The sequence below is a fragment of the Syngnathus acus genome, chromosome 2 (assembly GCF_901709675.1).
Source record: "Syngnathus acus chromosome 2, fSynAcu1.2, whole genome shotgun sequence".
Classification (NCBI taxonomy): Eukaryota; Metazoa; Chordata; class Actinopteri; order Syngnathiformes; family Syngnathidae; genus Syngnathus; species Syngnathus acus.
In genome coordinates this window covers 10,467,283-10,479,408 of record NC_051088.1, presented here as the reverse complement: position 1 = coordinate 10,479,408, position 12,126 = coordinate 10,467,283, and the positions used below count along the sequence as shown (strand labels likewise).

General features: G+C 46.5%; 2 protein-coding genes across 3 annotated transcripts; both read right to left on the bottom strand.

The window, feature by feature from the left end:
- Positions 1-719: 719 nt before the first annotated feature.
- Positions 720-8,354, bottom strand: adnpb (activity-dependent neuroprotector homeobox b). Of its 2 annotated transcripts, none has more exons than XM_037266066.1 (4): positions 7,903-8,354; positions 5,423-5,539; positions 3,753-3,845; positions 720-3,680 (listed from the first exon to the last, which is right to left on the bottom strand). In XM_037266066.1, exons 2-4 carry the CDS (start codon positions 5,528-5,530, stop codon positions 807-809), a joined length of 3,075 nt encoding a protein of 1,024 aa, XP_037121961.1. In that variant the 5' UTR covers positions 5,531-5,539; positions 7,903-8,354; the 3' UTR covers positions 720-806. The 2 variants fall into 2 exon arrangements, with proteins under 2 accessions (XP_037121961.1, XP_037121969.1); XM_037266074.1 differs by having other exon boundaries at positions 7,913-8,354.
- Positions 8,355-9,024: 670 nt separating this feature from the next.
- dpm1 (dolichyl-phosphate mannosyltransferase subunit 1, catalytic) lies at positions 9,025-12,028 on the bottom strand. Its single transcript, XM_037266215.1, has 9 exons — positions 11,851-12,028; positions 11,544-11,643; positions 11,415-11,448; positions 11,243-11,319; positions 11,123-11,148; positions 10,661-10,756; positions 10,511-10,579; positions 10,232-10,346; positions 9,025-9,681 (listed from the first exon to the last, which is right to left on the bottom strand). The coding sequence occupies exons 1-9, from the start codon at positions 11,979-11,981 to the stop codon at positions 9,577-9,579; spliced, it is 753 nt and encodes a 250-aa protein (XP_037122110.1). The 5' UTR covers positions 11,982-12,028; the 3' UTR covers positions 9,025-9,576.
- Positions 12,029-12,126: the final 98 nt, after the last annotated feature.

Below are 12,126 nucleotides of genomic sequence, written 5' to 3'. Positions count from 1 at the left end.
CAAGAGGAAAATAAACTTGTGTATAACAAACACACATGAATGAAAGAAACATGAGGTAAATATATATTTTAAAAACGTGATGGTTACCATCCAGTCATCAGTTGTGTGTGTGTGTGTGTGTGTGTGTGTGTGTGTGTGTGTGTGTGTGTGTGTGTGTGTGTGTGTGTGTGTGTGTGAGTGGGGAAAGGAGCAAAGATAACAAGTAACGCTAAAAAACAGCAAGTAGATTGCAGTCATGGCTAATGCGCAAAGCTGCAAAAACACTAATCTGCTCAAATGAGGAGCCCTGTGCAAAAAAAAGACCAATTTTACAGAATTATTTATTCATATCTTATTTTGCAAAAGAAAATAATACTTTTAGTTAAAAAATAAAATTAACATATAAGAAAAGACCATCCACCAAAGCAACACCAATCATGAAGCATACTGATGTCTACCTTAGACATAGCAAATATCCAAGAGGAGATGTATGGACATCCATGTCAAAGACTGTACAGATTTACAACTTCTTGGAAACACGAGGTGGGTTGGGGGAAAGAAAAAATGAAGGATTTTCTGGTCACGTTTACAAATCGAGTGGCTAAATACACACTAAAGCCTTTTGTTTGATGAAAGCCAAAATATTTGATATTCCTAGCTTGCTCAGGGTGTACTCCTTGACCCCTGCGCATTGTCTGGTGCCGTCGGGTCAACAGAAAAGTCATCGGATGGCTTGTTTGGAGTTCCTTCGTGTGTTCCTTGGGTCCAGGTGAGGCAGATTTGTTGGTGCGGGGCTGCAGGTCTTCAAACCGACGCCTTGTTAGTAGTCAGACCTGCTGCTGCTTACCCAGCTGTGCTCCGTCGCCGCTCCGCCTAGCAGACGAGGGTACGAATTTGGGAATAATGATGGGCAGCGAATCTCTTCCTTGGGCTGAATCGGTGGGCCCGAAACCGTTCTCAAAGTGCACCTCTTCATTCGCGTCGTCGTCATCGTCGTCGTCATCGTCCTCGTCGTCATCATCCTCGTCATCGAATGCGTCTTGCGTTGTAACGTTGGCCTCCATAGCGAGTGCCGCTCTCTCCTTGGTTCCTGGAGGTTGACAGAACACTTGGGACGACTCGCCTCGGACTTCCTCTTCACTGTCCGAGTCGATGGCGATCGGCTCGGTCGGGTCCTCAGGCGTTTTTTGCAGCAGTATGCTGTTGATTGTCTCGGTTTGGTCTCCTGTAGTGTTCGGTTGCGGGGTAAAACCCTTGACGTTGGCGGCGACTGACTCCTTGTGCCTTTGGCGGGCTCGTTCCGACAGGCCCAAGCGTGTCCTGGACGTGCGCCTTCGGTCCGCTTGGCTCCAGCTCGCGCCACCGACCCTGTCCAATGCCAACTCGTGGTTCACTTTGCTAAGCTCGTGCATGCTGAATCCGAGCAAGACGGCAGGGTTGTGACTTTGGCATTCCCGTGTGCATTTCCTGCGCGTGTTGACAAAGTGGCTGGAGATGTCCGACTTCCACAGCCACAGACCGGCCGCCAGCTTCTCCACCTCTCGCTGTGTGGCGTACGGCGCTCGATTGAAGTAGCGCGTGAGGAATGCCTTCCTTGATTCGTACGAATCATTTTCTAGTCCTTCCGGGTCTAGCGCGAGGGCAACGGGCTCATCCGGGTTTTCGGTAAATGAACCGTTCATATCTCTCGGGTGTGCTCTCTCCCCAGGCGGTCCCCGCCTCTTCTTTTTTGGCGGACTAATGTCGGCGCTCTCAAAAGCGATACGTTTCACGGCGCTGCCCTGACCGATTCGAGAGACGTGAGCGGACTTCTCCTGGCCGTTGTGTGACTTGCCTACGCCACGACAGTGCACCAAGTGTAAGGTGATGGTGGAGGCAGTCATGTTACTGGTGTACACACCAAGGCAGTGAATACACTTGTAGGTCAGTTTCTTCTCTACCGGGTGGACAGTTTGAATGACCTGGTGCTTGTCTCTCAAGTGGTGGGCCAGCGAGTCCGAGATGGGTCCCTTGAGAATGGAGAAGCAAAGCGGACAGAGGGTCTTCCCTACGTCCCTCTTGTACGGTACAGACGTTTGTGGCACATTCTTGACGGACGCACTCTCGGGTACACTCAAGTGCATTTTAGGCGGGTGCTGAGACAATAACCTCTTGGCCGACAGCAGGGAGGTGGACAGGGAAGGCGACACGGGCGTGTTGTGGGCATGAAAAGCCACAGACTCCTCTGGGGCATCTTTCATATTGTAGGTCGTCACAATCAACTGAACGTTCTTTGGGTTGCCCTGTTGCAGGGTGAGATCGAAAGTCAAGGGGGAGTCGGTGCGAGGGCCCACCGACTCGTTGGGGTGCGACAGACGCATGTGCGCCACCATCTTCTCCACGTCGTTGAAAGTGGCGCGGCAGTGCGGGCAGGACAGGCCATGTATGAGCATGTGGTTTAACAAGGTGTCACTGGGGAGATAGCGGTTGCAGTAGAGACACTTGCTGGTGAAGTTGTGAATCTTCATGATGTAGTTGGCCACGGCGGGAACCTTCTCGGCTTTGTGCTCCTTCTCAAAGTGAGAACTGTACACGTTCTCTGGGAAGAGCTCGTTGCAAATGGTACAGATTTTCCACTTCTGGGTGTAAGACGTGCTCAGGACCGAGGAGCCGCTTTTCTTGGCTGTGATTGATGCGAAGGTGGTGGCAGCCGCCTGGACTCGTGAGCCCAGGGGGTTGGACTTGAAGGAGGACGCGCCGCTGACCACCACCGGGCTCCGCAGGCCGCCTGCCGAAAAGTGATGTTTGGCCGAGTGGGGCTGCAGAGAAACCTGGGCGTTCCCCGGGAGAGTGGCCTTGGGCTGTTGGCCAGCAAAACTGAAAGGCTGGTTGCTCCCCGCCTTTAAACCTACTGGCTCGTGTTTATGGCCTGTTAGGAGAGTTTGAGAACCAAAGCTCAGCTTTGAGACACCGGCAACTCGGACCATCTGCTGAGAAGCCGACGGCCTAGTGGTGGCCATGACGGCGCCCTTCGGGCCCATCCCGATAATGGTCTTGTCCCCGTGAGTTTTCGAGGGCATCAGTAGGATGGGTTTGGGCCGGGGGACGATCACGCTGGTGTGTCCAATCATGGCAGTCACCTGGTAGCCGATCCTCTCGTGGTCCTCGATGACATGCTGCACGAGCGTCTCATAGGTCCTTGGAACGAACAGACACTTCTTGCAATGGATCTGATGAGTTGGAGCGCTATTTGCACTGCTACCCTCTGCTTTGGCGGCGGATCCGCCATTTGGAGTGCTGCTCTTCTCTCCCGGTTTTGCGATGTAAGGCTGAGCCACCTGCTGGAAGTGTTCCCTGTAGATGTGCTTTCGCACCACATTGTACAAAGGGTCCCGGTAGGTGCACTTTTTGCAGTAGTACACCGCCTGTTCGAGGGTGTCCCCTGGCCTCTTTAGGAGGCCATCCTTCATCACGAGACCACTGGTACCGCCCAGCATGGCGCCGGGACCCTGGCGCACGGCGTTGTTGCTGGGCATGTGGAAAAGTTTGATGTGCGTCTCCAGGCTCTTTTTGTTCCCGTTGTATGTGCAGTAAGGGCAGTTAAGCAGGATGTTGTTCTCAAAGTCTTCGCTGTGGACATTGCGGAAGTGGCTCTTATACGCTGAGAAGTATTTGGATGAGAAGAGGCAGCCGGAGCAGCAAAAAGGTTTGGATCTGTAGTCCTGAGGCACAACGGGAGAGCATTTTACAAACAACACGAGACATTTCTACACGACCACTAAAAGGCTACACACCTGGACTTTGGTATGCGATGGCTCCCACATGCACACATCTTCCCAAGAAGTGTGCTTTATGTACACCTCTGGGGGGGTATAGGCTTTAAAATCCTGCACAAAGAAACATTCGATGTCAAGCTTTCTCATCTGCGTGCCTTTTAGAACATGTTACGTAATCTGTTTTGACAACTACTTTAACGTCATCTTTTAACATACGGGACTTATTTGTAAAAGCTGTGACGAGCTATCGGCTTTTGAGTCTAGTATGCCCCCCATTTAGCCTCAATTGAGTTTGAATGCTTCTTTGTCTATATGTGCCCTACCACTGGCTGGTGTCCACTGTCCAGTCTGGGTTAAAGCCCGCCTCTCGCCCGTATCGAAATTCAACAATGTTTTCGATTTAGGCTTCTGCAGTTTATAAAACACATTAGAAAAGATGAAAAAGGATTGCTGTACCGAACAGCGCGGTGGGTATACAAGTTGGTGCAGCGTTTGGAAAGCACCCCAAATCCCCCTGCCTTGCTTGCAGCAAGCATCTGACGCATGGTATTCTACGCTCCCTGAACGTGCTTTAACATGTTTATTGACACCTCAGTTGGAGCTTCAGAGCTGCAAAATATTACAAGATTGTCCGTTTTTATTCAGAATCAGCCACTTATCACAGGTAAGTGAGACAACTTCCGTCTCCTTGCCCACATAGTGAGCAACGCAGAGTGTTTCAAAGAGTGGGTTGTCACGCTGCAGGAAACTGGACCGTCACTGGGTAAATGCTGGTCTTTAATCTTGCCCATCGTGCATTCCGCATCTCTGGGGCAGTGGGCTGGCCTAGGCACTCGGCTTCTCCGTGACGATTGTATGAACTGTCTGAGGCGGCGTTGAGCTTCCCTCCATTTGCATGACCAGCGGCCGCTACTGGGTTAATCAAGTTCAACCACAACTTTTCAATATCAAAATAGTTATTTTTCCCACGATCGCCCAGCCCTAGCTGCAACGCTAATGAGGATACGCAGCATAAAAAATTGATCAATAGATGCAGTACAGGCTGTGTTCACTTTTCCAAAGGGCACCGTTTCTATGGCAAACGGAACTCTAAGAAGTGAGCAAGTCAGAATGTGCTGTAGTCCACTGCTGACACAGGAGGAACGTCAAAACTTACAGGAGCTATTTGCATGCAAACTAATTCCAGGCCATAAATATAAAACAAATAAAAATTTGAAAGTAAGGCGGGAACCTCATAATGCTCACTATGCAGACGAGTTCATTGCGCACCGGTCGTAACCTCGAATCTTTGGATGACGGGACCGTCATAAAGGGAGAATAAGATGTATAAAGGTCAGGAGTCGGTCAGTGATATGTTATTCCATCATATTAAAGCTGATATAAAAGCAATGTAGTGGCCTAGTCGCGTTATTGTGTGCACTCTACAACTGGGCTAGGCCCCCTGGTGATGAACGTGCTTTTCCCGCAGAGAGCGTAATAGACAAGCTACTTTACCCCTTAATGATCCTCATTATTTAACCGGCACCGCCCCAAATACGAACTACCGGTGCTCCTAAATATTAGCATGAAGTGATGCTTGTAAGACTATGGAAACATTCCAGCAGTTTACACAGTATTTCTTCTTCGGTCTAGTGCTTCACAGTTGAAATAAATAAAACGCCCAAATAAATGTCCATGTGCTCACTCACCTCTAGGTGATCCTTGCAGTACTCCAAGCCGATGTCTCCCAGGGCCCTCTTGACCTTTTTCCGAGCTTTGCGTAGACTGCCCAGATTATTGACGGGGAGCTGAAACATTCTGGTGGCCTGCTTGAGAAAGACACAAACATTGTTGGACTCTGTTTTGACACACACACACACACACACAAAATCAACAACAAACCATTCACACTCAACCACACCTAAGGACAATTTATCTTGCCTGAACTTTTGTTTGCACCACAAACATCAAACGTTATTATGCCTCCCCCTTGAGGTTGTTTTTAAACATGTTCTTGATTGTTGTTAACGTCTACTAAAGTGGGTAAGATTTTCCAATGGTCGGGAAACGTGACAAACCCGGTCCTCAAGGGTCTCTGTCCTGCATGCTTTAGCTGGCTCCTTCCTCCAACACATCAAATTCAAATTATCACATCGTCAAAAAGCTCTGAGGAAGCCTGATCACGATTCTGCATGATACACTTTTACCTCCATCCATTCATTCATTTTCTACCTACCACAGAGGTGACAATTTAGAATTGCCAACAACCAACATGCATGTTTTGAGAGGAGGCTCGGGCATGCGGAGAAAACCCATTCAAGCAAAGAGACAACATGCAAATTCCACACAGAGATTCAAAACACCAACTTCAGAACTGTGAGGCTGATGTGCTTGCCACTTGTCACAGATGTTCTTTGGAAGGAGGACTGGTCATAAAAATAAACCTCGGACGGATTTTATCCCCAAAAGATGTATGTTCCAAATTTTAACTGATTTTCTTCCGCTTCGCCTTTGGAACAGCAAATGACTCAGACATTGTTCAAAACAAGTGTTGCAGCTTGCTATGTTTTTCCGTCTGGGATTTGCTTTATTTCTCCTGATAACAAACACGCTTTGAACCTTTTTTTTTTTGCCCAGCATGAACTTGCATCCTCATCCATAAAAACAACTTTAAGTGCTTCCTGTCATTTCATTGAAAACCATGACCTGAGTTCTTGTGCTTCAACCTGAATTTTTTGCTTCACAATATTGCCAGAATTTGCAATTGAACAACTTTAGAGCTTTCGCTATATTTGCTAGGTTAGAGCAAAACGGTAAACAACAAGACCCAGGTGTTTTCCATTTACAACCCCCCTTGTTGCCTATTCTATTTATTACCATCACACATAGATGGCGCGAGTGAGGAGCTCCATTATATAATGTCTGACTTTTCCTCTGCCTGCTTTCCCTCCCCTCCTCTCCTCTCTCTGCCTCCCGATACCATCACACAGAATGGCGCCTCCTATTGAGTCAGCGGCAGCCTCTACAATATGTCTGCAGTGGAGGGAGGGAGAGAGAGAAGGAGTAATCAGAAGAGGGAGAAAAGGGAGGGAGGGTGTGGGAGAGGATGGGCTCTGGGGGTGAGGAAGGGTGGGTTGCTGGGAGGATGAGGGAGGGAGGGAGGGAGCGAGCGACGGAAGCAGAGGGGGGATGGGACAGGGGAGGTCGAAGAGACTGCCTCAAAGGGAATGGGGGAGGGAGGGGAGAGAGGGTGAGGCCGAGCAGAAGCAGAGGGAGAAAATGGAAACGGGTGAGGGAAAGCAGAGAGAGGCGGGGCTGCTGGGAGGAAGAACAGGAGATAGGGAGCATGAGAGAAAGAGAGAGAAGCCAAGACTGAGTGGGAGGGAGGGAGAGAAAGAGAGAGAGAGGGTGGGAGGGAGGGAGAGAGGAAGCTGGAAGAAAACCATCTCGATGGATACCAAACATGAGATACCGCCTCAATGGATACCAAACATTAGGGCCTGCAAAAAACCTTGATGGTCCACCAAACTAAACATGTCTCCTCTATCTAGTCAGCACACTCAATGGGTATGTGACATCATGCCCCCCCCCCCAACCCCCTAAAGTTTGGGATGCCCAGATGAACACTGGGTGACACCAGCTCAGCTTTAATAATCAGGAAAAAAAAAAAAGAAGGTGAAATTCGGATGACAGTGACAGTGACCCTCACTTTTTTGGATCCAAAACATTTAAGTGTCACCAGGAAGACATGTGTCAGCCCCAGCACACCCCCAGGCAAAAAAAGAAAAAAAATGAAAACGATGTAAACAAACGTTGCACACATTACACCCTTCACGTTTCTTCCGTAGTGCAATTTACACCAGATTCTTAGTGTGATATGCCCACGCTATCATATTATTCGAGAGACAGAACAGGAAAGCTGCTGCTGTTTGACAAAGAGTGCCCAAGCAGCGCGCTACACTAGCTTAGCAAGCTAAGCTAACCAACAACAAGGCTCTCGATAGGAGACGACAGCTATTTTTATTGCTTGTCCGACAATGGGCTCTTCCTTCTTGTGACTTTTGATGAGAACTCATTTTATCCTTGTCTCGAACTCGTTTTTTTAATTACATTTGAGCAATTTCTTCATCGTAGCCGGGTGACATTAGCAGCTAACGACAAACTATGTCATCGTGACAGACAAGTTTACCTGCTCTTACATCCGCGCCTGGCGTTTTGAGTGGACAGAGTCACCGCGGCGGGGACGACCGAAGCGGTGGAGCGACTCTTCCACTACTCCCGCTCGGTTGCCGATATCCTTACAGGTGAGTTCCAAAGTAGGAGGAGAGAGTTGAGTCAGTCAGTCAGTCACCCCGCCGTTGGTCTCCTCGCCGACACGGGCTCTCCTCCTCCTCCTCCTTCCTCTGCTCAGCAAACAGGAACACACGCGTTCCTTGCCTCATATGACAAAGTAAAGCTCGTCGAGGACGGACACGCGATGAAGGAAACGAAAAAGAAATCTCTCATCATGTCAAAAATGCAATGGAAAGCGAGCCTATGTTAATAACGATACGCTTCCCTGTCCCATTCTTCTCTTGACAGACAATACACATCCAGGCGAGAAAGTGCCCCCATCCAAAATGGCGCAAATAGAAAAGCGGACGTGACGTAGTTGTCTGATTAGCGTACACCGTCCGAATTGTCTCTCGCGCGCGGTTATTTAAAAGTCGACATTTTCCCCACGCGAGCACTTATTCCTCGTGACGTTTGATGAAATCACACAGACCCCGTAGTTTTATTTGTGCTCACAGCGTTGATCGCGTGGAGCTAAGTGAAAATGAAAGAAGCAAGCTGCACTGCAGTTGCGCCATTTTGGCCAACAGCGGGCGTCCTCTTCAGTGGGGCTTCTACTGGTTTACGCATGCGCACCAAATGGACTAAATCTACGCGGATATCCCTGTTATAAAAGATATTTAAACAATCATCAATTCACCCCTTTATCATATACCCTATATATCAATTATGTAGTACAAGCAAACAAATATATGAATCGATCAATATCACACGCTTATCAGTGGGTGGGATTTGTGTTTGGTCATTTGTGTCCATTCCGAGTCGTTCTTTTCTCGACTTTTGATGTCTATATAATATGAAACTTCCCGAGGGTAGATTTTTCTTTCTTCTTCTGGGCAATTCCCAGCGTCACATATTGTCCACGCTAAATTGTTCACAACAAATGGTTCCCAAATTGTCAATTTTTGTACATGTGAAGCCCCTTGAGACTTGCTTATGATTTAGGGCTATATAAATAAACATGACTTGACCCTTTGGCTCTGTTGTGGGGTTTATTTTTTTTATTTTTGTGAAGTTGATGAACAACCTGCACATTGTGCAGTGAAACAGTCAGTTAGTATATTGCAACATGATCGGTTAAAAAAAAAAAAATGCAAGGAAACAGTCACCCCCTCCCATTTGGGATGCATCACATCTGGCAGAATTAGACTCAAACAAGTTTCTGGTGCCCTTACACGTACCCTTGTGTATCTCAAACATTGTGATTGAACATAATTGGTGGTTTATTCAAATTGTTGATGGCGCACCCGTTCTGACATCCAGCATTACTTTTGTCAAATGTTGCCTTGGGGATGATGGGACAGCATACACACTTTGTGCAAAGTCAATTGAGGAGCACAATGAGAATGTCCAACTCAAAATGGCCTCCAGTATCAAGCGAATCAATTCACTTCTAACTTATGGGCGCTTATAATTTGTTATCAATACATAAAACAAGGTTGAGGAATCGTTTTCATATCACAGGCCACTTTAGATTGTATCACGTTCTCAATATACAGTTCTCTCAGGTCATTTGGCATATATGGATTGATCATGTCGTGACAAAAAGCGTGAGCAGGCCTTTCACAAATGACACAATTTCATTCCCTCCCAGTTTGGATTCGCCGTAGACTCGATCCACGAAAGAGATGGGAACCTGAAAAAGAAGTCAAATGAGTAAACCATTAGTCTCCTCAAATTCAAGACACCCCATGTCAGATAGAGCAAGGCAGCTGCAAAACAGAATCTGGCTTACTACTTCATGACTGTTTCACGTTTGAGTATCACCCTCTATTGGTGGAAAGTTGATACTGCAGCCAAGCAACCAAATCAATCAGAACGCTTTTCATTCATCTATTATCCGAACCGCTTAATCCTCACAAGGTTCACGGGTGTGCTACCCTGACCAATATCTCAACCTGTGTCCTCAGTACTCAGAAGGAGCGGTATTAACCATTCAGCCATCCATTGCATCTTGTGAGCTGTTGCAAATCCAATTAGTCAATTCTTGGATGGAATAATCAAACCTTATGATCATTTATTAAAAAAAAATATTCAATAGTGACAGCCCTAGTCAGTTTCAAGTGAATACCAGCAACAAATATTCACCCAACCCTTTCTCCAAATTCCATTTAGTGTGACCCTCTCCAGAAAGACCCCAGATAGGGAGCAGTCTTCCCAGGCCTGGTTTTATGCGAATAACTCACCTCTCCAACAGTGTAGTTGAGTTGTCTGGCTCGGACAACCATTTCCATTTGAAAGACGTAACCTTTGGACACGCAGCGCTCAACCAGACTCTCAAGGACTTTCTTCTTATACAATCTGATGTGCACATAGGGCAAACACATTAGGTGTGTCACATGAGATGATCTAATTTCCTTAAAGCGGGCTGAAAATGGTTACATATTTATGGAAAATAACATTTTAGATCTCACTTGAGGAACACCCAAAGAAGGCGAAAATCATTTGGTCACACTGAAGCTTACCTAAAGCTTCCCGTGAGGTCAGAAGCTCCGGGCCTCAACAGCACTTGTGTCAGAAAGTTTGCACCCCGACTGAGTGCGAGACAGAAACGAGAAAATGAAATAACCGCTCGGCCAAGTTTGTGCACGTTCCCATCTGGTAACCTTTGTTACCTGATGAGTTTCCTGCGCAGGTCCCATCCATAGACACCGCCGTTGCCTTCGTATCGTGTACCCGACACCAAATCGTAATCGCCTTCCTTCTGTTTCCTGAACAATGACACAAAATGTGATTGTTGTATAAATAAAAACATTTAACTGCTTATCTAGCACGATAGAAGTGTTTATACAAACACGTTAAAGCTTAACAATATAATTAATCTCGTGGATTGGCCCTCACAAAGATGAGTGTATAAAATGCTGACACCTAACACCACAACTCACGCCCAGGTGCTCACACATATTTTTCTTGCGGTTGCTTTGAGGAGGACTTGAACAAATGGGAATGAGGAATATTGACATGCTATGCGAGTAAATTAAAGTGAGCAGATTTACCCAGTGAGTCAAAGTATCACGGTATAGCAGTTAAGAACGTGCACCCAAAAAAAAAAAAAAAAAAAAAAAGGAAATACTCACGCAATGAATTCTGGGATGAATTTGGGCTGGAATAATAATAATACAAAAAGACAAAGAACATTCATATTTTGTTTCCTAATACATCCTAATTGACACAGTGAATGAGTAGGTTGCACTCACATGATGGGAGAGGTCAGCATCCATTATGAAGATGAAATTTCCTGTTGCGTGCTTCATGCCATGGATATAAGCAGTGCCTTTTTATATTGAGGGGCAAGGGAAACAAGTGTCCATTAATACCTGTAACGCACAATTTTTTTTTTTCCTTTTTCTTCAACCATTTTGAACTCACCCAGGCCTAACTTCGATGCTCGTGGCCGAAGAAGCTTTGCAGGAAGAAAACGTATGCATGTTAATAACCCGAGCGTCACATATATGTGCAAAACAAATAATTAATTTAAAAAAAAAAAAAAAAACTTACAATTTTGTCTTCGCCATATATTGTTTGGAGCTGTTCGGCCACCTCCAATGTTCCATCGGGGCTTCCGTCGTCAATGACGATAATTTCGTATTTGTAACCACTGAGAAAAAAAAGTTAATAATGCGATACTGCAAAAAGTCAAGCAAAACTCGGGACATTAAAATTCAATGTGCTTGTGCAATTTCCTCAACCTAATGACATTTGATTAAAAAGCGAGGGGTCGATCTAGAATTAGTGACAGCTCATCACTGGCTCGTTTAGCACAAAATCCCTAGCCGAGCAGCTCTGCTAGTTCTCCTGAACTCACCTTTCATCAAAATATTTCACCAAAAGCCACACAATCAAAGGGAGGTTTTCTCTTTCGTTATAGGTGGGTAATAACACCGAATATTTATCCCCATTGTTTGGCTTTGAGTTTGAAGTCTTTCTGGCTGTCATGGCGACGTCCGCGTCGCTCACCTCACCGCTTACGAAGTTCTCTATGCTGGACGAAGTGCAAAATCACTTCCGGTTTAGTAATTCCAAAGTAATTTACAAAAATTATAACGAGGCATTTTTATATTTACCATTAAATGCACCAAAA

Bases quoted from the DNA above. Each gene is read 5' to 3' on its own strand.
- dpm1 (XM_037266215.1), bottom strand. From the start codon at position 11,981: ATGACAGCCAGAAAGACTTCAAACTCAAAGCCAAACAATGGGGATAAA. The intron at 10,347-10,510 runs GTAAGCTTCAGT...TGTGCACATCAG, and splicing joins GACCTCACGGGAAGCTTTAG to ATTGTATAAGAAGAAAGTCC. The intron at 9,682-10,231 runs GTGAGTTATTCG...CTTCTTTTTCAG, and splicing joins TCAACTACACTGTTGGAGAG to GTTCCCATCTCTTTCGTGGA.
- adnpb (XM_037266066.1), bottom strand. From the start codon at position 5,530: ATGTTTCAGCTCCCCGTCAATAATCTGGGCAGTCTACGCAAAGCTCGG. The intron at 3,846-5,422 runs GTGAGTGAGCAC...TTCTTTGTGCAG, and splicing joins ACTGCAAGGATCACCTAGAG to GATTTTAAAGCCTATACCCC. The intron at 3,681-3,752 runs GTGTGTAGCCTT...GTTGTGCCTCAG, and splicing joins CATCGCATACCAAAGTCCAG to GACTACAGATCCAAACCTTT.